Source organism: Bos mutus, chromosome 7, assembly GCF_027580195.1.
Source record: "Bos mutus isolate GX-2022 chromosome 7, NWIPB_WYAK_1.1, whole genome shotgun sequence".
Lineage (NCBI taxonomy): Eukaryota > Metazoa > Chordata > Mammalia > Artiodactyla > Bovidae > Bos > Bos mutus.
The window spans coordinates 90,922,691-90,946,843 of NC_091623.1; the positions used below are offsets into that span (position 1 = coordinate 90,922,691).

The following is a 24,153-nucleotide window of genomic DNA, read 5'->3' on the forward strand; positions in this document are numbered from 1 at the left end:
TTCTCCATTTTTGCTAATGGCACTATGATTTTCCCCAGCTTTCCAAGATTAAACCTTGACCCCTTTTATGCCTGCTACCCAGTCCCTCACCACATCTCACAGAGTCTGGGAGGAAACAGGATAATTTACCTGCCTCTTCTCCCAGGTTCCCTGCTTCAAAGACTATAATTCTCTCCTTGATCTCTCAAGCATCTGTCTCTCCCCAGATCCAGTCCACTCTGAATTGTGTAGACAAAGTATTTGCAAACATTCCTCTCTTCATATCATATCTCTGCACCAGTACCTACAATGGCGCCATATCACCTCCAGACCCAAGTCCAGACTCCTCAGCCAGTCTCTGGAGACCCTCCTTAATCCAGTCCTGCCCTAATCTTATCTCTCCTATGTCTCTACCCCACATTAATCTCCTCATGGTTCTGGAAAGACTTCTTGCTTGTCTCTGCCTCTGCTCATATTGTTCTTTTGGCCTAGAAGCTTTTCCCTTATCCTTCTAAATCCCCCAAACCTATTCATTCTTCAAAACTAACCTTTAACCCTGTACTTCCCTGATGGTACAGTGGATAAGAGTCTGCTTGCCAATGCAGGGGACATGGGTTTGATTCCTGGTCTGGGAAGATTCCACATGCCATGGAACAACTAAGCCTGAGCACCACAAATACTGATCTCACGTGCAGCAACTACTGAAGCCTACGCCTAGAGCCTGTGCTCTGCAACAAGAGAAGTCACCGCAATGAGAAGCCTGGGTACCACAACGAAGAGCAGCCCCCCACTCACCACAACTAAAGAAAGCCTGCACAAAGTGAGGAAGACCTAGTGGCCAAAAATAAATAAAATAAAATGCTGATTAAAAAAAAATAACCTTTAGATCCAACACTATCCTAGAAAATTTCAGCCCTCATAGATCTGATTGAATCATCTTTGAATTCTACAATCTATTTTCCCTTTTGTAATTATTATATACCTTTTGCTTTACATCACTTGTTATTGATTCATGTAAATCTGATATTTCCCAACTAGACTGTAAACCTCTCCAGAACAAGATACATGACTAATAGACATTCCCTGGCATCCTTCAAAGAAAAGAACAATGGAGAGCTAAAAATACAGATCTATTAGCCAACATTTGATGATGAACTTGCCTCTCCCTTTCTTTGGGAGGCAGGGAAAGGGAAAGAATGGGACCGCTTACCCATCCAGCTGATCCTATATGCTGTGTTCACAGATGGTGTGGGCAACCCTACCTGGGGAATTTGCTATAGCCAAAAAGCCTGCTCTCTCTGTTGACAAACGCCAACAATCACTGTAATCTAGGCTGCCATATGGTTCACCCAGCCCTGTAGCAAAATCGGTTTCTCGGGGATATGAAGAGACCAAGCAGGCTAGCTCTCTGATCTATGGCAAGGAGGGAGGTCGCCTTGAGCCAGCCCCGCCACAAACAGGAAAGCACAGAGTGTCCAGGGCAATCAAAGCTCGAGAAGATGCAAAACCCGCATTCCTGAGACTCCTGGCCTGGAATCCTGCAAGCTGAGCCCAACAACCCCCCTCTCTCAAGACTCTTGTGACTCCCCAAGAGAAATCCACAGGTGGCCAAGGGCAGACAGAAGATGTGGCCCTGCTCCCACTGTCTAGAGAGAGTGGCCCAAAGTTGTCATTTAATTTCTGTTTTCCTAGCATGTGGTCCTGAGGGCCATTAACAGAGTAAGACAATTTCATCCCTGAGCCAGCTGTCTTAATTTAGGAGGGACACTCCCCATTTTTTGATCAACTATTCATCATTTTTCCCATTCTCCCTCCTATGTGGATTTCAAAGGCAGGAAGAGGTCAGGCCTCATCATCTTCCTAAATTGCCCTAACCCCTCCCATCTAATTATCACAATCATAGACTTGGGGAGGCTGTTTGCATTTGATACTCAGAATGGAATATAGGGCAAGTCCAGCTTTAAGAAAGAAATTTCGCACTCCAGGCATCCATACGGTCCCTCAGCCCAGGATTTGCTAGAATTTTCAAAGTGAAACTATAAACCAAGACAGGCTCTATTTTGAGGGCATGACTTACCCAGTTGGCTTGAAACAACACTCTCTCCACCCCACTTCTCACAGCTGAAGAAGAAAGCCTCATTTGTCAGCTTAAAACAAAGCCCAGGGTATAAGAACAGCCTGCACAAGGTCATATAGAAAGCTGTGGGCTGAGACTGAACCGGGAGGCTGATTTCAAGGAAGGATGCTCATCATTTGAAAACAAAACAACAAAAACACCTGACAAAGCCTGAATAGTCTCCTCTTCCTTAACTAGGGACACCGCCCAGATTCTCCTCCTGGCCACCTAAAAGCAGCTCCTGTCACTTTTGACTGCTTGATTCAGATTGCAATTCTGCCCCCCACTTGTCCCTAGTCATCCTGTCTACATCCTAAAATCCTAATAGTTCCTACTCTTCTGTGGCAAAGCAGAAAGCTCTGGGTACAAAGAGGACCCTGGATAAATGACTTGCCTTCTCTTAACTTGAGCTAATTTTGAACCAGCTCTCCTGGCCATGCTCCTTAGGTATAGCACATGTAGGTACCTAAAATCACATAGGAGTAGAAAGCATTTCTTCACTTATTTCCCCCTCAATTCATATTTATTGAGCTCCTATAGCATGCCACAGAAAACTAGTCAATCTAATCACACTAGGACCACAGCCTTGTCTAACTCAATGAAACTAAGCCATACCCGTGGGGCAACCCAAGACGGGCGGGTCATGGTGGAGAGATCTGACAGAATGTGGTCCACTGGAGAAGGGAATGGCAAACCACTTCAGTATTCTTGCCTTGAGAACCCCATGAACAGTATGAAAAGGCAAAATGATAGGATACTGAAAGAGAAACTCCCCAGGTCAGTAGGTGCCCAATATGCTACTGGAGATCAGTGGAGAAATAACTCCAGAAAGAATGAAGGGATGGAGCCAAAGCAAAAAGAATACCCAGCTGTGGATGTGACTGGTGATAGAAGCAAGGTCCGATGCTATAAAGAGCAATATTGCATAGGAACCTGGAATGTCAGGTCCATGAATCAAGGCAAATTTGAAGTGGTCAAACAAAAGATGGCAAGAGAGAATGTCGACATTCTAGGAATCAGCGAACTGAAATGGACTGGAATGGGTGAATTTAACTCAGATGACCATTATATCTACTACTGCGGGCAGGAATCCCTCAGAAGAAATGGAGTGGCCATCATGGTCAACAAAAGAGTATGAAATGCAGTACTTGGATGCAATCTCAAAAACGACAGAATGAGCTCTGTTCATTTCCAAGGCAAACCATTCAATACCACAGTAATCCAAGTCTATGCCCCAACCAGTAACGCTGAAGAAGCTGAAGTTGAACGGTTCTATGAAGACCTACAAGACCTTTTAGAACTAACACCCAAAAAAGATGTCCTTTTCATTATAGGGGACTTGAATGCAAAAGTAGGAAGTCAAAAAACACCTGGAGTAACAGGCAAATTTGGCCCTGGAATACAGAATGAAGCAGGGCAAAGACTAAGGGCATTTGCCAAGAAAATGCACCGGTCATAACAAACACTCTCTTCCAACAACACAAGAGAAGACTCTATACATGGACATCACCAGATGGTCAACACTGAAATCAGATGGATTATATTCTTTGCAGCCAAAGATGGAGAAGCTCTATACATTCAGCAAAAACAAGACCAGGAGCTGACTGTGGCTCAGACCATGAACTCCTTATTGCAAAATTCAGACTTAAATTGAAGAAAGTAGGGAAAACCACTAGACCATTCAGGTATGACCTAAATCAAATCCTTATGATTATACAGTGGAAATGAGAAATAGATTTAAGGGCCTAGATCTGATAGATAGAGTGCCTGATGAGCTATGGAATGAGGTTCGTGACATTGTACAGGAGACAGGGATCAAGACCATTCCCATGAAAAAGAAATGCAAAAAAGCAAAATGGCTGTCTGGGGAGGCCTTACAAATAGCTGTGAAAAGAAGAGAAGTGAAAAGCAAAGGAGAAAAGGAAAGATATAAACATCTGAATGCAGAGTTCCAAAGAATAGCAAGAAGAGATAAGAAAGCCTTCTTCAGTGATCAATGCAAAGAAATAGAGGGAAACAACAGAATGGGAAAGACTAGAGATCTCTTCAAGAAAATCAGAGATACCAAAGGAACATTTCATGCAAAGATGGCTCGATAAAGGACAGAAAGGGTATGGACCTAACAGAAGCAGAAGATATTAAGAAGAGATGGCAAGAATACACAGAAGAACTGTACAAAAAAGATCTTCATGACCCAGATAATCATGATGGTGTGATCACCGACCTAGAGCCAGACATCCTGGAATGTGAAGTCAAGTGGGCCTTAGAAAGCATCACTACGAACAAAGCTAGTGGAGGTGATGGAATTCCAGTTGAGCTATTCCAAATCCTGAAAGATGATGCTGTGAAAGTGCTGCACTCAATATGCCAGCAAATTTGGAAAACTCAGCAGTGGCCACAGGACTGGAAAAGGTCAGTTTTCATTCCAATCCCAAAGAAAGGCAATGCCAAAGAATGCTCAAACTACTGCACAATTGCACTCATCTCACACACTAGTAAAGTAATGCTCAAAATTCTCTAAGCCAGGCTTCAGTAATATGTGAACCGTGAACTTCCTGATGTGCAAGCTGGTTTTAGAAAAGGCAGAGGAACCAGAGATCAAATTGCCAACATCTGCTGGATCATCTAAAAAGCAAGAGAGTTCCAGAAAAACATCTATTTCTGCTTTATTGACTATGCCAAAGCCTTTGACTGTGTGGATCACAATAAACTGTGGAAAATTCTGAAAGAGATGGGAATACCAGACCACCTGATCTGCCTCTTGAGAAATCTGTATGCAGGTCAGGAAGCAACAGTTAGAACTGGACATGGAACAACAGACTGGTTCCAAATAGGAAAAGGAGTTCGTCAAGGCTGTATATTGTCACCCTGTTTATTTAACTTATATGCAGAGTACATCATGAGAAACGCTGGACTGGAGGAAGCACAAGCTGGAGTCAAGACTGCTGGGAGAAATATCAATAACCTCAGATATGCAGATGACACCACCCTTATGGCAGAAAGTGAAGAGGAACTCAAAAGCCTCTTGATGAAAGTGAAAGCGGAGAGTGAAAAAGTTGGCTTAAAGCTCAACATTCAGAAAACAAAGATCATGGCATCCAGTCCCATCACTTCATGGGAAATAGATGGGGAAACAGTGGAAACAGTGTCAGACTTTATTTTTTGGGGCTCCAAAATCACTGCAGATGGTGACTGCAGCCATGAAATTAAAAGATGCTTACTCCTTGGAAGGAAAGTTATGACCAACCTAGATAGCATATTCAAAAGCAGAGACATTACTTTGCCAACAAAGGTCCGTCTAGTCAAGGCTATGGTTTTTCCTGTGGTCATATATGGATGTGAGAGTTGGACTGTGAAGAAGGCTGAGCGCCGAAGAATTGATGCTTTTGAACTGTGGTGTTGGAGGAGACTCTTGAGAGTCCCTTGGACTGCAAGGAGATCCAACCAGTCCATTTTGAAGGAGATCAGCCCTGGGATTTCTTTGGAAGGAATGATGCTAAAGCTGAAACTCCAGTACTTTGGCCACCTCATGCAAAGAGTTGACTCATTGGAAAAGACTCTGATGCTGAGAGGGATTGGGGGCAGGAGGAGAAGGGGACGACGGAGGATGAGATGGCTGGATGGCATCACTGACTCGATGGATGTGAGTCTGGGTGAACTCCGAGAATTGGTGATGGACAGGGAGGCCTGGCATGCTGCGATTCATGGGGTCGCAAAGAGTCAGACACGACTGAGCAGCTGATCTGATCTGATAGCATGCCAAGAACCATGAAGGTGATAAGGAAACAGTGATACACAAAACAGTCAAATTCTTCTATCCCTGGATAATCTTCCTGAGATACTTCCCATAGAGGTTAATAAAACCCAGACTCCAATCCACACATCAGAAATTTGGTATTTTTTGTTATAAACAGCAGCAACGATGATGGTGTAAAAATCCAATGTAGCACTTTGTAACTAAACCAGGACTCCCATTATCATCTGAAGTGGCTGCCTCAGTTTACCACCTTCATACCTCTACCAACATATTACACACCTAGACCAATCTCCTTCCATGCACCAGATGTTTATTCCCAATTGCCAGTTCTAATCCCAAGGTAAGATCCATTCTCTTAAGTCACCAAGCAGTTATTAGTCAGTAACTTATATAAGTCACCAAAAACTAAGTGAGATAGAGCCTTTGCTACAGTTCCATATTGTACTCAAGAAGCTCACCATCTAGAGGACCTTACACACATACCCTTTCCCTACTTACACATACCCTTTCCCCAACCAATTACGCTAAGCAGTAGGATAGACCATTACGACCACAGAAGGAGTGGTCCATGAACTGCTGCGGAAACATGCCATGGTCCGTTTGGACTGAGGGGATCAGAAAAAGTGCTGAGGAGAAATGAGACCTGAGCTCAACCTTGAAGAAGCAGGAGGTTAGCAACTGACAAGAGAAGGAAAGGAAGAGCGTACCACACCAGAAAACATAATGTGCAAAAGCACCTCTTAATGTGTAAGAGGTGTTCAAAATTTCCAAAATAGTACATTTTGGCTATAGCAAAGAGTAAGTGTGGAAAAGTGGGCTAAAGGCTTAATGGCAGGTAGAGGTTAATTGTGGAAGGAGTTTTCTCTTTATTCTATAGATAATAAAAAGCTATTGAAGATTTCTGGGTCGGACAGTGAGAATTACTTTGTTTTAGAAAGCAAATTCCATCAATAGATGGAAGAGAGCAGAGATTCTGAAAATTGGAAATTCCATTTAGCAGCCACTGTGGCAGCCTAAGTGAGATTTAAGTACCCAACTAGAGCCTCCTGAATGAAAAGAATTAGATTGAAGATACCTGCAATAGTAAAAATTGTCACCACTTGACAGTGTATTATATACAGAGGATGGAAAGGAACCAAAGATGATTTTGCGGATTCTTTTTCAGACTTTTTTTACGAGGACAATTTTTAAAGTCCTTATTGAATATGTTATAATATTGCTTCTGTTTTATATTTTGGTTTTGTGGCTATGGGTGCATATGGGACGTCAGCTTCCTGACCAGGGACCAAACCCACACCCTCTGCATTGAAAGGTGAAGTATTAACCACTGGACCGCCAGGGAAGTCCCAAGTTTGCAATTTCTAATGACTTGGAAAAGTAGATGGATTGTTGTTATCTAAGACAGGAGTGTCCTAGACAGAACAGGATATAGTAAGGAGACTATACTGAGCTTAATTTGAGATGTGAATTGTATCCTTTGTTTAGACCTCAGAAAGGTCAAAGGCAACGCCTCAAATAATCTCTGGGACTTGTTTCTGAGACCAGTCCCTTTCCATTAAAGAACAGTGACTCCTTTAGCCTGAAGAAGAGTGTCCCGCAGCAGCCTACAGGAAGCTCACAGTAGAGAAGAGCTTCTCTTGATAAGATTTGTAGGTATGGCTTTTGTCTAATGTAAGGAACCTTGATAAGATTCATAAGCAAACCACAGATTTTTAAAAAGAAGTATACTATAGGAACACTACCAGCTTAGACTAAAAGGGACCAAACAGAGCAAAATGAAAAGCCTTTGGGCCCCAAAATATCTACAAGTAGGAATCAAGCTGAGTGTACTGTTCAAATTTTCTATGTATTATGATGTTTTGACATCTTAAAAAACCATGTCTGGCTGGAGAGGGATTGCCCCTTCTAGGGCTACCCAATTCTTAGAAACAGCAAAGGACTCAGCCAGGAGCATGCCTTTGATGTGTAAACTAACCAGTCCAGAGCCCTGCCTCCTCCATCTGCCCTTTAATCATCCCAGGGCCAGGTACCAGGAAACCAGGGACCACCTCTATAACTTAGAGCCCACCAAAATCATTCAGACTAGCCAATGCTAATCTATTCACCCCACCCTGACTTCCACTCTCCAAGGAAACTCCAATAAATTTCAACCTAATGTTTTGCTCTCGTTCCAGTCTTCTGCCACCTGACCAAAACTTGGTACTCCCCCTGTGACCCTGTGTGGCATGCAGGGACCCCCATCTCTAGGAGCAATGAGTACAGTAAACTTGTTCTTTTGTGTGCCTCTCCTAAGTCTCCTCCTCTTGTGGACACATTTGACTAGATACCACCTAAAAGAATACAGAACTGAGAAAACTGCTTAGCTGCAAACACAGACTACATTTTATGGAAAAGGAAGGATAATTAGAGGGCAACACCATGAGCCCATTGGGTAAATCCAAGAGCAGTGGACACTTATCCCCAGGCAACAGGACTGAGCCCTACTTGTGTGCCAGGCTGGATTTCAGAACTGCTATGGACCACGACTGCTGGCTCTTCTCTTTCTAAACGAGAACATCTACCCAGATAGAAGACTAAGGAGATATAACAACTAAATGTGATATGGGATCCTAGACTGGATCCTGTGTCAAGTAAAGGCCATTGATAAGACAACTGGCAAATTTTCAACAAGATCTAGAAATGAGTTAATAACATTATATCAATAGGATTAATTTCGTGGTTTTGATCATTTTATAGCTGTCTAATTTGGGGAAGCTGAAGAAAGAGGATCCTTTATATTTTTGTAACTTTCTTATAGATTAATTTACTTAAAATTTCAAAATTTTAAGTAAAAAATAAAGTCATTTAAAAACATTCAAGTATTACTAGTTTTTAAAAGGAGGCATCTGTAGCAGTTATCCTGTGTCTATACCACCATTGTATTGGAGGGCAAATGATTTATCTCTTTAGTTGACAGTCTTCAGGTCAAGAGGAACAGCATTAGAATTGCTGTCCCCAAAGAACCTCATGAAAGGAGTCTCATCTGCACCCGGATCTAATTTGGATGATGAGACCCTGGCTCTTGAGCCTGAACTTGATGCCATACAGATGAGACTTTTTGAGGGAGGAGGGTCTCGGTGAGGATGAGTTTTGTTTTGTTTTAATAAGTAAGTATACTACTACAATGGACTGTGAATGCAATGGCCAGGATGAGCATATTTTTCATGTGCAAGGAATATAAATAATTTGTGACCAGAGGGCAGACAGCAATGGTTTCAAAACATGTCCACAAATTCTTTGACAACCCTTCCATCAAGAGGTAAAGTCTAATTCTCCTCCCTTTGTATCTGGTCAAGCCTTGGTAAACTCTCTTCCAAGAAACAGAATGTGGTAGAGGTGATACTAGTCACCTCTGAGGCTAGATCATAAAAGACAATACAGCTTTTGCCTGGCAATCTCGTGGGATGCTCACTTATGCACCTTGCCACTATGTTGTGAGGAAACCCAGGCGAGGTTGGTCCCCAGCCTTCATTCCCAGCTAAGCTCCCAGATGAGAACCAGCCAGCATCAGTTGCTAGACATGTCAGAGAGGAAAATGGGAAATGACCCAGTCTCACCTACTGTTTGACTGCTCAGCTACCATCTGACCAAAAAATACATGAAAGACACTAAACTTCCTAGCTGAGCCCAGTCAATTCCCAGAACTATGAATAACAATAATGAATAAAGATTGCTATTTGAAGCCACTATATTTTAGGTTGGTTTGTTATGCTGCAATGGATAACTGAAACAACATGCCATAGGCAGTTGGAAACTGGAACTCAGCAAAATTAAGGGACTTTTTCCAAGTTCACATTGCTGGGAAGGAAGAGTCAGGATTTTAAGAAAATATCAGTCTGAATCCAAAGCCATTCTCTCTCAACTAACAATAAACATGACAATAATAGTAATTGTAGCTTGTCTGGATTGAATGTTTTCAATCTAAGCAGCCACCAATCTAAGCACTTTACATAAAGCAAACTTTAAAGTAAAAGTAACTCACTGAATCCTTATCACAATACTATGAGATAGGTATTACAATCAGCCCCACTGTACAGTTGAGGAACCTGAGACACAAAATGGTCAATCAACTTGCCTAAGGTTATTTGCAGGTCAGATGGTAAAGAATCCACCTGCAATGCGGGAGACCTGGGTTCGATCCCTGGGTTAGGAAGATCCCCTGGAGGAGGGCATGGCAACCCACTGCAGTATTCTAGCTGGAGAATCTTCATGGACAGAGGAGCCTGGCGGGGCTAATAGGCGACAGTCCATGGGGTCACAAAGAGTCGGACACAATTGAGTGACTAAGCACACACACATATATAGCTAATAAGTCACAGAGACAAGATTCACTCTTCACAGTTGGCTCCAGAACATTCGGCCTTAGCTACTACACTATACGGAGCTGAAATTTCAAAATGGATTAGGTAAATTGAGAAGAGAACCAAGGACGATCTGTTAGGAAACATAACCTTTACAAAATTCTGAAAAGAAAAAGAGTCAGTGATGGAAGGATCTGAGAAGGAAGGAGGAGAGGAGAGAACCAAACATTATATCTCCAAAATACTGGAGCAACCACAGCAGGATCCACAAACCAGCTTCAGTCTTTATGGTTGAACAGTCAGACACAAATGGGCATGCACGCATGTAGACAGCAGCACTACTAGCCCTTTCTACTCTTTCTCTGTCAGTGGCAATGCTCACCCCTACTCTGGAATTATGAGGCTGTTATTTAACTTAAGAGATGAGAAAAGTAAACTCTTATACTTTCTTTAAAAAACATGGTTCATGACCTTGGCCCAGTGAAGACCATCAAACCCACTGGACATGTGTGCATGTGTGCTAAGTCACTAAGTTGTGTCTGACTCTTTGTGACCCCATGGACTGTACCCTGCCAGGCTCCTCTATCCACGGAATTTTCCAGGGAAGAAACTAGAGTGAGTTGCCATTTCCTACTCCAGGGGATCTTCCCAACCCGGGTATTTTACCCCATCTCCTACATTGGCAGGTGGATCCATCAACAGGAAAGTCCAAACCCATTGGGAACCTTTATCAGCTTGATGTTTTCTTCCAGATACAGCACAAGTGATCCCTTCACAGAAGTAATGTAAAACCAAATGCTTTAATTCTTACTTCTGTACAACAAGCTCTGGCCTGGTGCAGACCCTTCACCAGAGGCCCTGAGGCGGTGACACCACAAAAGAGAAGCACAAAGTCCATCTTCTGTGTGGGCAAAGGTAGAAGCTGGGGTAAAACTGGCCAAGGTGAAAACAGTATCCCAAGGGAAACAGACTCAGCTCCAGCTCCCAGATGCCCTCTCAGTTAGCTGAGTGCAAACCACGAACAGTGGAAACCTACTAAGAAACAAAGACGGCAAACTCCCAATCTGAGGGCCACCCATGTGCCTCTCTTCACCCTACAAATTACATTCTTTCCCAGCAGCAAGGAGTGTCTCTCAGAGCTGGTTAAATCTTGCTCTGTCCGAAGTACTTTACGAGGCTCCATATCCTAGGATTTTCCCAGTATTGACCAGAATCACTTGGGCCAAGCCCCAGCGGTGCCATCTGAAAGGGTTTATTGTCAGTACTTGGCCAAGACAATTTAATCTAAATGTTACTAAGAGGCCAGTGAACGCTACTAGCCTTTTTGGAGAGAGCATTTTCTTTTGAAAATGAGACCTAAAAATATGGGGGAAGTTTTTCTTGGAAAAGCCCCATATTTTGTCTAAAAGAACTGGACTTAATAGAAATTTAGGCCAAGTTGTTAGGTACAGTTTTACCTGCATAGGTACCTATCTCTTGCCTTGTTCCTATTTTCCCACTAGGTCCATCAGACATAAAGTCCAAGGAAAGACTGGGAACTTTGTACTAGAAATTTCTGGAAACTTCTCTGCTTCTTGGCTGAGGGATGGCTGTTACATTTATGAGATAGCAAGTATGACAACAGGCCTACGTAGAAAGGCTGGAGCAAGATGGGATATGGTGGGGGGATAGAGTGCCAGGTAAGAGGGTCTCAGAAGTGAAACCCATCTAACAGACTGAAAAGGAAACCCTTTATGAGTGAGCAGTCAGACAGACTGCCTTTGGAAGCCCCAGTGTCCTTTGAAAGAAACTCTTCATTTGTGATCCTTGGTTTCACTCTGTAATAAATGAGTCATGTCATGGTGTGAGACTCCATTCTTCCTTTTAAAAACATTATTCTCTTTCAAATTATTATTATTTTTCTCTGAAATACAATCAACCAATGACATTGTTGGGAAAGCTGCAATGGACGCGGCCCTGCTGTTACTTTATTTCTCACTCAGAAACAGGAATTCAGACACAGCAGACCATCTACTTAATCCACCTGTTCTTTCCTGACTGCTAAATAAACTCTCTTCTCTAAAGCCATATAAAATTACTCCAGAGAAGAGCCATCAACTGGGTAGTGCTTGTGAAATTCATTAGTGGCTTAAGCAATATGGTGAGGAGCTATACTGAGATTATGTGTACGGCCACAGGCACTAGTGAAAAGGACTCTGACTTGAGGAAGCTGAGGGCCACAGCCTGCGACAAAGTGATGACTGAGAGCTCTTAGGAGCCCTGAGCTGGAAAAGAACTTGCTCTAGAGAGGACCCTCCCACCCCCCCCCCCAGTAATTTAGCCAAGCAGATATGGCAGAAAATGCCTCGTTTTAAGGAAATGGCGAAAGAATGAACATACTAAAAGAGAGATATGAAGAAACACTGGGCTTCTACTCCATACACTTTCAGAAAAAAAGAATGATCCAAGAACCTGTACTGGCCTCCGGAAGCCCCCAAGCTGCCTAAAGGCAAAGAGGTACAACCACTCCCAATTTGCGATCTCAGTTTACCTCAGTAAGATGCCTCTTACTTCTTTAAGGTATTCAGCCTAAAGCATGAACCAGCCAGAGTAACGGAATCCAACTGGCCATTCCAGTGAGAGACCAGGAGAGGGAATATCCAAAAAGCTCACATGGCAAGTAAGACTGAAGAATTTTGCAGAATGCAAACGAACTAAAAGACAGGAATGAAACACAAGCAAAAATATTGACATGTATGAGGAAAACCATCTAGAGATAGTTCTAAAACTCAAGAACAGAATTACTCACAAGAAAAAGAAGAAACTATAGACTATCAAGGGAAAAAACAAAACAAAACCCTGAAACATAACAAAGCAGCAAAATTCTGCCTTTTATCCAAATGTCTGAAGATGTTTTCCATAGTTAGTCTAGTCCCTTAGCCTGAGCTGACATTTGAGGAATCTCAAAATCTATCTGGAACAAAGTGATCTTACTTTGTGATCTAAAGCAAAGGTCTAACTGCTCCCTTACTTAGCAATGGCCAGTAATCAAATACTTACAAAACCATATCTTAAGTTTCAGGCCCCAAAGATCTTATAATCAGGAGAAGGAGCTAAGACACTGACCCTAGCAAGATAATTAGCAGTCCATGGCATTAAATGATGTGTCATACAAGTGATATAGGCCATAAACACTAAAAGTCCAAGAATAAGAAAAAACAATACTTCTTGAGGTCAAGAATGTGTGGCCAGTCTAGGATCTGAGGGGTAATAATACCCAGCAGATATTTAGAGGATGCAGAGTCTTTGTTCTAAAACATTTAAGAAGCAAAGCTTCATACTTCCAATGGGTTCCAATGGGTGCCACACATCAATTAATTAATTAAAATTAAACCCCACAAGCTCCCCAAATGCCACCTCTTACATGCCACCACCTGTACCCTCTCTGACCCAAGACAGCCACCAGACCCAGCCCAGCCCAGTGTAGAAACAAGGAAAGAAAGAGTATGAATGATTCAGTGTAAACCCATCCCCAACTCTGGAAACCCCCAAATCAAATCAGGATGAATCAGGAACCTGCTTTCTTTGAAAGAAAAAAGGACGCTTTCAGCCATTTTCCAGGGACTTTCAGCAACTCCTCCTAACAATACAATTTAAGATAAGACCTGTCAAAGTAAAAGAGCAGCCTGGCAGGACTCCTGAATGTGAACCCTTGGTTGACCCCACAAGCATGATGAAATTTTGAAAGGGTCAATTTGGAGTCTGAGTCTTAGTCCTCCCATTGGTGAAACAGAGAAAAGCAGTTTCTATCCATGGGCTTCTCAAAAAATTGACTACATAGACCCATGGACACATTAAAATTTGTAGTCTAGTTGGGACCTCCATAGGCCCAGCATTCATATCCTGGAGTCTCATGGGCTTCCCTACAATGAGACCACAGATATAATACAGTTGTCACTAAAAATTTCTCCCCTTGTCTGCCTCCAGTCCTCCAGAACTTAGTATTTTCACTTACTAGTTGCTCACGTTGGTCTAAGTTAAGAAGATTTTGTTGATAACACTTATTGAGCAAGTGCTGTATTAATTATTTTACATGCATTATCTCATTTAATACTCATAGCAATCCTATTATGAGCAATCACTATCACCATTTATAGAAAACTGAGATACAGAATGTAATATGCCCAACATCACCTAGTCACAAAATGTACAAGATGGTTTCTGAACTCAGGTTCACTTGGCTGTACAGCACAAACTCTCAGTCATTACACTATAGTTAGCAGACTTTTTCTTTTTAAAAGAAGAAAAACCTTCAGCTAACATCCTTAATAGTGAAAGTCTATAAATGTTTTCCCCCAAAGAATAGGACAAGGATGTTCATTTTCATTACACTTATTCAACATTATACTTGGCAGTTCCAGCCAGTGGAATAAGGCAAGAAAAAGAAATAAAGGCAAACAGATTAGAAAGGAAAAAGCAAAGCTGTCTCTTATTCACTGACAATATAGTCATGTACATAGAAAAAAATCCTTAGTAACTCTACCCCCCTAAAAGGGTTATTCAAGTGAATAAGTGAATTTATTAAGGTCACAGGATACAAAGTCAATATTTTAAAAATTGTTTTTCTATATGCTAGCAATGAATTTAAAAAAAACAATTTTTTTCTATATGCTAGCAATGAATAGGAGAAGGCAATGGCACCCCACTCCAGTACTCTTGCCTGGAAAATCCCATGGACAGAGAAGCCTGGTAGGCTGCAGTCCATGGGGTCGCTAAGAGTTAGACACGACTGAGCGACTTCACTTTCACTTTTCACTTTCACGCATTGGAGGAGGACATGGCAACCCACTCCAGTGTTCTTGCCTGGAGAATCCCAGGGATGGCGGGGCCTAGTGGGCTGCCATCTATGGGGTCGCACAGAGTCAGACATGACTGAAGCGACTTAACAGCAGTAGCAGCAGCAGCAGAAATGAATAAGTGGAAAACAAAATTAAACAAAAATGCCATTTACAAAAGCATCCAGAAAACGTGAAGTACTAAGAAAAAATATGTAAAAGACTCATTTACTGAAAACTACAACACATTATTGAGCTGCTTTTAACCTAAGCCTTCAAGTACTACTTCCATAATTACAAATAAACTCATCAGTCTAGCACTCAAGGTGGGTGGAAATATCATTCTAATTTACCTCTCTAGATCCTGTGCCCATTTGTCCCTTTCTTCCTGGTTATTTTGTATACTACATACATGCCCCTCTGCTACTGAGAATGCTATTCTGCTTATAGGAATTGATTTAATCAATTAGTTCATCTCTATCCATAAACCACCTCCACCTCATCTATCTGACTCTTAAAATCCCATCTCAAACTACTTATCAAAGAAACTTTAATCCTCTAACCAAATCTTTCTTTTATGACTCTTGCCCTCCTTCCAAAAGCACTACATTGGTATATCTTATGGCATTTACCATATGCTAGATTGAATTACTGTTACATCTTTGTACTTTTAGATTATAAGCTCCTTGGTGACAGGGACTGTGTCTGATGTAGCTCCCCTAAAGTATCTAGTTCTTTACACAGAGCATACATTCCAATACTTGTTGAAGCAAACACTTGAAAGATGGAAATGAAAGGAAGTTCTTTTAGTAATAATACAACCTCTAGGATACCAAATTGCATCACTGTCACAAATTAATAATGTCCTGACTTTCCCATGGGCTGGACCAGGTATTTAGCCATGTGGTAACCTTACTCTCATTCAATCCTAAGTAATGTTAGTTCAGCTTGGCTTCTGTTTGGACCAACATCAAGATCAAGACCAAGTAAAACATCCTAGCCTAGAGGACAGACAGATCCTCAATCTGTACAAACAGACGAGTGAGGGAAAGAGGTGGGGAAGCCAAAGTCCTCAGTACAAGGCAGGAAACAAAGGAAAAAGAGAACCATTAGAGACTCTGTTTCAGAAGAGAGAATACAAAGAAACCTGAACATCACATCTTGGGGGTCTGTGGTGCTAATGGATAAGGAAACTCTCTAGGATACCTGTGTCTCTGCTACTCTGGAAACATCGGCAAGGGCAAATGGAATGTTAACTGCCCCCAGCCCCACCCCAGGAGGCAAGCAGCACAATCAGGTTCTGAGCTGAGGCACAGACAAGAGCTACAGGCTCTGTCCCAGAGAAGGTCCCTGGAGAGGCTGTTTGGATCTCACTGCATGTACAGAGCAGGAAGGGAATGTTACTGTAGAATGGAGCTTGCATGCCACATTCTGCCAGCAGCAACTAGCCAGAGCAAGAAGGCTCCTTAACTCAACCTCATTTCATAATTACCAAAAACATCACAGCTGATTAGCACCAAAAGCTCTCAGTCAGTGTGACTCTCTGTCTTCTGATCCCAGGCTGGCAAAAGCTTCCCAGCTCTTGATGTGGGTACAGCACATCCTCTTTCATGTCATACTAAAGCCTTTTAATCATCCTCCAGGCTTGCTTCAGTTCCTACAGGCTTGCTTGAAACGCTGCTCACCAAGATCATCCATGTGTACTGTTGTTTTTAAAGGAGTCTACTTGAATTTCACATGACAGTCATTTTTCCAAACTTGTCATAATGCCCAATGTTCAATTCATTTACTGTCCCAATTTTCTAAAGAGTTCCCTATATCATCTCTTGAAATTCAATGTACATATTCCAATAAGTAAGTGGGAAGGATTAATTCACAGGAAACAAGTAAGACAAAAATCCCCATTTCACACACATCCTTCCAAACTCAAAATTTGGAGGGAAATTACTTTTACTTTTGGCGTAAATTATACTAACAACACCTCAGATCCTGAAAAGAAAGTTCTAAGAACAAGTGTCAAAGACTACACAGGGGAAAATTCACTGATACTGAGATCATCATTCCTTTTCCAAGTCAGTGTTCTGTGCCACTAACTGCCGTGTGCCACTAAGCCAACAGGCTTTAGAGGGTTAAGAATACCCAATGTTTAGGTTTGCATATTTGCTTTAAACCCTACTTTTCCAAATGGCAATTCTTTGATCCTCTGAAAATTTAACACTACATTCAAGTCAGCTACCTTAAACGTACTTCAAGATTGTATTCGAGTGGCCCATTCACTGTGGATTCCTACCAGCTTTACACGAATATGGTCAAAATCAAATTCTTTCTCAGCAACTGGGGTCTTTGGCTTCTAAATGAGAATTAAAGCAATCAGGCACTGTGGAGTTTTCTCTACCCATATATGGGATCATGTGATTTCCCACACGGACACTATTGTGAGATGACCTACCAAGAGTGCAAACAGCAGCAACTGCTATGTGAGTAGAGCTGCTGCCCTAAAGCTCAGTGACAAACCTCTGCATCTTCCTTTGAGCATCTCAATTAAGACTCACTCACAAAATGCACTGTCATGGAAAACCTCTTAATGGCAAAGTATCTGAAAAATAAGTTGGTATTTTTATTCCTTACCTTAGGGTTATATTTGTAAGGCAGGATACTGGTTGAGATCTTGAATTAGGTTTAAAAAAAAGTTATATATATACTACTGGGGAAGAATTTACCATAACATTGACTTAATGGAAAAATTAACATTCTCCATCTGTTAAGAAAAAATACAAGATTACTTTGAAAAATATTTTGCTTTTAGGGAAATACACATTTCAAGATACGTAATAATTGCCTAAGATCTGGGTGGCTGAGGACAGGGGAAAAGAAGGAAACTTTTCGCTGTATATTCTTGTGTGCTTTCTAAATTTTGAGCCATATGAAGGTTTTACATATTCAAACTATATATAAATCTTATAAGAGAAAAGTTAATGACATGTTTGCTATTAGAAAATGAAATTAAAATATCCCAGATAATAAAAGATAGTTAAGAGCACTGGGACCAAGAAGAAGTTAGTCACCTACTTAGTTAATATACCACCCCCTCTAGCTCCCAGATCTTTTGTTAATTCAAGCTGATAGTTATTTCTGTTCAGACATGGGAGTTGGGGGAGGTGATAAACTGCCCTCTAAAAAAAAGGGGGAGTCTTCTCCAACAAGATGTAGATTCTCCACAAATCCCATTAACACTAATCAGCATAATGATTAAGCACATTGTGGTTAAGTACTCTAGTTGATAACAACTCCTTAAGAAAAAAAGGTTCCCATAGCGACAGGTATGGGCTTATCATCAAACTCAGCTTTTCAGCACCAGACTTGGTGTCACAGATAGGAGAAATAAGACTGGTTCAGTATTAATCTGGAGGCCTGCTTTTTGAACTTCACTTGACTTCACCCATTCAAAAGACACTTATGAGAATCCCTCTGTAAACCAGGGGCAGTACCAAATATTGAAGGGCAGGAAAGGAGAAAGACCTCAAAGATAAGATATGGTTCCTGCCCCAAGAATCCCTATCGGCTGAGAAACACAGCCACTGAAAGAAATAATGACATTATAATGATAATTCTACCCTTAAATCTATAACCAAGCCTGTCCTCACTACTAGGACCGGTCAGTTTCTAATCTACTTTCACTTTCCCATCTTCTAGCTGCAGCACAGCTGGGTTTCCAGCTGGCTGGGGAAGAAAAGATTCTTTAAATAAACAGCATTTTAAAAATATGCAGTTGCTTTTGCTATACTGAATGTTGTGGACCACCTTGCTCTAATATGTGAATCTGAGTGCCACATTAATTTAAACTATTCTAAAGAACATAAAGATCCCTAGGAATACACCTTTTCTATCTTTAACAACAAAGTACACTATATGTTGGAAGAAAAGGCCAATTCAGAAAGCCCCAAAGGAAGAATGATTTTTCTTTAAAAAAAAAATTATATTTATTGCATCTATTTAATAATGAAACAATTTAAAAGCCATATACATATAGGAGAGCAACAAGAAAGGGTGTGATTAAGCCAAAATATATGCAACCATCATTAAAAATGCAGGACTATTTGCAGAACAGGATGCTTTCATAGCATTGTACAGAATTTCTAACCCCTGAGAGTCCTTTTCGAATCTTTTTCCTGTCCTTCCCTCAGAAGGTGCAGAAAACACATCCCTGTATGTAGTCTTCTGAGAAATGCAAAGATTTTACTCCACTCTTTACCACCAGAGGTAGTAATTTGGGATGAATGATACACATTAGATCTATAAAAAAGGCCTCTGGCAAATACTGCTATTCCAGGAGGATTTCACAGGCTTCAAGTCAACATTTCATACTTGTGGTAAAATTACTCACTTGTGAAGACCTTCATCTCTCCATAGGGTACCTTGTCCCCAGATCCTGGCCCACCAAAATACAGCTTTCTGAAATATCTCCCTAGGAACCATACCTCCCAGAACCCAGACAGTTCAGAGCTGAAACTGACTAAACAAAGTAACAATTCAACCACAGTTGCTCAATATAATGGCCATGATGACAGTTTCCAGGTGCCAGTTTCCCTATTTTGCAATGGGCAGATCTGCTCCAAGGAGAAAATGTTCCCAATGACCCTTTGGCCCAGAGGGTTTTCTTTAGACATAGAAAACAGAAAATGAATTTGTTAGTTATTTCCTGCTGAACACAAGGAAGGTGTTGTGGTTAGTTAAAAGGATTTGCTTCCTTATTTAATATACCATTACTAGTGCATGTTTTCTTTAAAAACATTGTAGAAAATAAGAAAATGCAGTTTATGCTCTTCTGTCATATTATCACCAGTTCCACACGTTTTCTCCAGAAAATGTCCTTTAATTTCTAATCTCCTTACCTAAAGCTCCCCCCAACCTGATGAGTATCTATTTACCATCAATTCAAAGCAAAAATTTTTGTATTCTAAAATGTTTACTCCCATACATGTTCCTGTCCCTTGATAATCTGTGATGTGAGGGCCTTCTCATGAGCAGTGCTTGCAGCCCTAAATTTACCTTTCTGAGAACTACATTACACATGCTATGTTTACGAGATGATCGCAACCTAAAAGTGGACTATATTTCTGACCCCGAGGTCTTTCATGATCTCCACATTCAACTATTAAGCTATTAAACACTCACTAAAACAAACAAGGTATAACTGAAGGAAGAAGGGGGAACAGAGGAGCAAGACAGGGGATGATGACCACTGGGGCTTGGTGCACCAGCTGGGGATTAGGTGGTGATGTACACAGTGCTCACTCAGGAGCAACTCACTGAAAACCCAAACAGAAGCTGTCCTTGGACAAGGTTCAATAAATGTTTTTACTATCTATTTCTCGCTGCATAATACAGTTCCACAGCTCCCCCAAGGAATCTCAGGGGGAAAAAAAAAATCACTTAACAGAATAAAAAATTAGAAATTCTTAACTGGTCTCAACTTATCATAAAATGTTTCAGAGCATAAAACCAACATTAAAGAGCAGTCAACAATATTCCTCAGAACAATGTCAGAGACAGAAACTGTTGTTATCACCAAAAGTTTCTTTCTTCCTTAAGACACTGCAAGATTCTTCTGATTAAAGTGATCACAGTTTAACATAATACCTAGATATAGTCCCACCACAAATTAAAATTTGTCTTCTGAAGGACAGGGGCAGGGAGGGGGCGGGGGACATGCGGTAGAAAAGAAGCTTCCAAAAGTCAAAGGCATTGATCTAGAAAGATGAGGGCAGCAAAACTTCCTCTGAGCTGTTACACATTCTTTGCTACTCAGTCTTATTTACACTACTCAGAAGCAGTTGGTAAACTAGTAAATATACCAATTTCTATGACAGACCAGGGTATCTATCACAATTCAGTGACTGCACAGCTCAGACGCACACTGCAAACATCAAATTCAGCTTCAGTTGGGACGAAATGAAACCCCAATATGAATAAGCACAAGACAGGCTAACACCAAACACTCCAGTCCAGCCACAGTTTGGTTTGAAATAGCTTCCTGAGAAGTAATTACTGGATTCAGGGACAAAGAGGAAAAGATCTTAAACTGACATTTCTTTGACTCTTGACATGGGAGACTCCATTCCCAGCTGCACATATCGACAGACTTCAGTGTTGTTTCTCATCACCTGCATTCCTGTGCAGCACCCAACATCATAAAGATGAGATATGCAGTCAACACATCCTGCGCGGTAAGATGTCAGAGCTGAACTTCCCAGCATTCAGGAGAAGTTACTCTATTTCACCCGTCATCACAAGCAACTGACCTAGGAAGATCTCGCAGAAACAGCCAAAACAGCTGTCTGCTCACTAGTACTGGAGGTTAAGAGAGGGCTGTGCAACCAGCTCAGCAAAGACAAGCAATCACGACGGAGGAAAACAAAACAAAACAAAACCCTGAACCACATGGGGGACAGAAAACAGTAGCAGAAAAAGTCCAACTCTGCCTGCGCCAGCCAGCGGTGTGGATGAGCTGAGCCCGAAGCCCAGGAGAGGAAGGAGGGGGCGGGGGCCATCATTCCCTAGGAGAACTTGTAAGCGGAGGCCTTCACAGCCTGGGAGTCTGCCCAGCTGCTCCTGCAGACCCTGCCAGCCTGGGCAAGGCAGGCCCTTGGGAGCAGAGCGGGCAAGGCCTCCGAGGGTCACTCCTGACTCACTGAGCTTCGGGCCAGCAACACGCGGACCTCTCCGTTTTTCCTGCCGCTACTGGGCTATGATGGCAGCTTTCCAGCCCCACATGCCATACATCAGCCGCAGATCCCTGCTGGCACAGGCCAGCGCGTCCCCCCGCCCCCCAGCCCTGGCACACTTCGAGCCTAATCTTCTTTCTCCCCAATACCAACCCCGTCACCCACCATTCCAAAAGCCCTGCTCAGGGGCAGCCCCACCACCAGTTCTCCCGCCACCCCCCACCCCCACCCCTCACCAGCGGCCCCGGGCGCTGCCAGGCCCGGGCACCTGCAGATACCTCCCGCCCCACCCCCATCTTCCACCACCTCGCCCCTCCCCCCTTTCTCCAGCAGAGAGAGGGGGCAACTCACCGCAGTCAGTGCACAGGATCTTGCCCACCTCTTTCTTGAGGTTTTTGCCGTTGGTGTTGAGAGGGGCAAAGGCTGTCTTAAAGACCAAGGGCTGCTCCGTGGGCTCCAGGAAAAAGATATAGCGCTGGTTCCTTTCGAGCGGCGCACAGGAGCCCACGCTGATCACCTGCTCGCGCTGCAGTCCCCCGCTCCGGAGCGGCCACTTGTCCAGCACCTTCACCAGCGCCACCCGACCCGAGGCGGGCGGCTCGCGGGTGCTGTTGGAGCTGGAGCCGCCGCCGGCCGGGGCCAGCCCCTGTACCTTGCCCTCCACCACCACGGGCGCCTTGTACGCCTGGTCCTGCACCGACTTGAGGCTAGGCGAGTAGCAGGCGAGTGACACACCGAAGAGCAGCATAGAGAAGCCGGGGGCCGGGTCGCGCCTCATGCCTCCGGCGGCTGCGGCTCGCGAGCGGGCGGCGGCTCTCCGGGCTGCGGGGCTGCGGAGCTGCGGCTGTTGCGGCGGCCGCGGCTTTGGGGGCGCAGCGGGACGAGAGATGCTGCTGCTGTTGATGTGGCTGCTGCTGCTCCTGCCGCTCTCGCCGCTGCTGCCGCTGCTGCTGCTGCTCCTCTCGCTGCTGCTGTCGCTGTAGCTGCTGCACCGAGCCTTCTCCACTGGCGGCGGCGGCGGCAGCGCTAAGCAGCAAACCTGCCGCATCTGGCCAGGCCATTTGGGGGGCTCCGCCGCTCCGCCGCCGCCGCCGCCGCCTTGGGAGGGGAAACCAGAGCCCGCTGGAAAACCGGAAACAGCGTAACGTTAGCGCCCAGTAGCCCTCCACCGGCGGCCCGGGGAGGTGGCCCAGCTAGGGCATGGGGGCAGGCGGCGAGCGGGCCGAGATGCGCAGCGCGGAGCGGCGCAGCGCTCCCACCCTGCGCGCCGGGACCGGGAGGAGGATGCGGAGGATGGGACGTCCTCCCACTTGCTCTCTCGCGCCCCCTCTACCCCCGAACCGAGTAGGGAGCGCGGCTTCTGCAGGGGAAGCTTGGGACTGCACTGCTTTAGTGCCCAGCTTCAGGCCCCGCAGGGAAGCGGGAGGAATCGTGCTACCCTGTGCTTTGGGGATTTATGGGCAAGACAGTGGGGGTAGTGCGTGAGCAGAGGGCGGGGTAGAGGTAGCAGATTCTGGTACCGTCCTATGAAGGTGGGAGTAGGACACAGGGTGTACCCTACCTTTGGACATCGGCTGTGGGAGCCAGGGAGATGCCACGGCCCGGGTGACTGACCTGCCTCCTGGGTTGTATATTCCCTTCCCCGGCAGGACCCTAGGGGCCAGTCCCTAATTGAGCCCACGGGCTTGGCCCTCCACCGCCTGCTGAGTGGCTGGAGATTCGAGTCAGCTGGGGAGGATCCCAGCCCCGTCATTTGGGGGAAGAGTTGAGGCTATATGGAGTCTTGGCTAGGCGTTGGGGCCACCCAACCAGGGGTGGTGGTTAACAGAGGGTCCAGCCTCTAAGTCTCTGGGCTTTCTCCAGCAGCCAGGCAGAACCAGGCTGCATGCTACACAACCTCATTACCTTCTTCTTTTTTTCCCCCTTAAAGCCACTCCCTAAGGAGGTGGGGGCTTCTTGGGAGCCAACCTGAGAGCCAGAGACGGTCAGGGCCAGAGCTACCCCCACAGGAAATGGTTTCTTTCTCAAAGATCGATGCTTGCAAGAGGCAGGAGAGTTTGCTTCACTGAAGCCAGCATCTGATTTTAAAAAGCAAGTTAAGGATCCTTTCTCACTCTATCATTAAGGATCCAGAGAGTTTTTAATACCCAGCTATGTCCTTGAAGGATACGGGAGCTCAGGAATTCCAGTAAGGTCTTAGAGAATCTTATCCTCGACTGAGGACTGCAGGAAACCAGCCGGAGGACGGAGGACGTCTAACTTGAGCTGGGAATGCTATTCTGGAAAGGGAGGAGGGAGCTAGAGCTTTCCCTCCTAGCTAAGAGACATTCCAAACTTAACATACTCAAAGCCAACATCATTATTTCTCCCACTCAACTCCAAATTCCATGTAATTATTAAGGGAACCATTTTATACTTGGCC

General features: G+C 43.8%; 1 protein-coding gene across 2 annotated transcripts in view; it reads right to left on the bottom strand.

Moving 5' to 3' along the window:
* Positions 1 to 23,071, bottom strand: part of NRG2 (neuregulin 2) — a 195,169-nt gene extending 172,098 nt beyond the window's left edge. Inside the window, exon 1 of one of the 2 annotated variants that reach the window (XM_070374447.1) lies at positions 22,083 to 23,071. In XM_070374447.1, coding sequence (XP_070230548.1) covers positions 22,083 to 22,779 — 697 coding nt within the window. In that variant the 5' untranslated portion in view covers positions 22,780 to 23,071. The remainder of the gene's footprint in view (positions 1 to 22,082) is intronic. The other variant, XM_070374445.1, reaches the window with a different exon arrangement.
* Between the last annotated feature and the right edge of the window lie 1,082 nt (positions 23,072 to 24,153).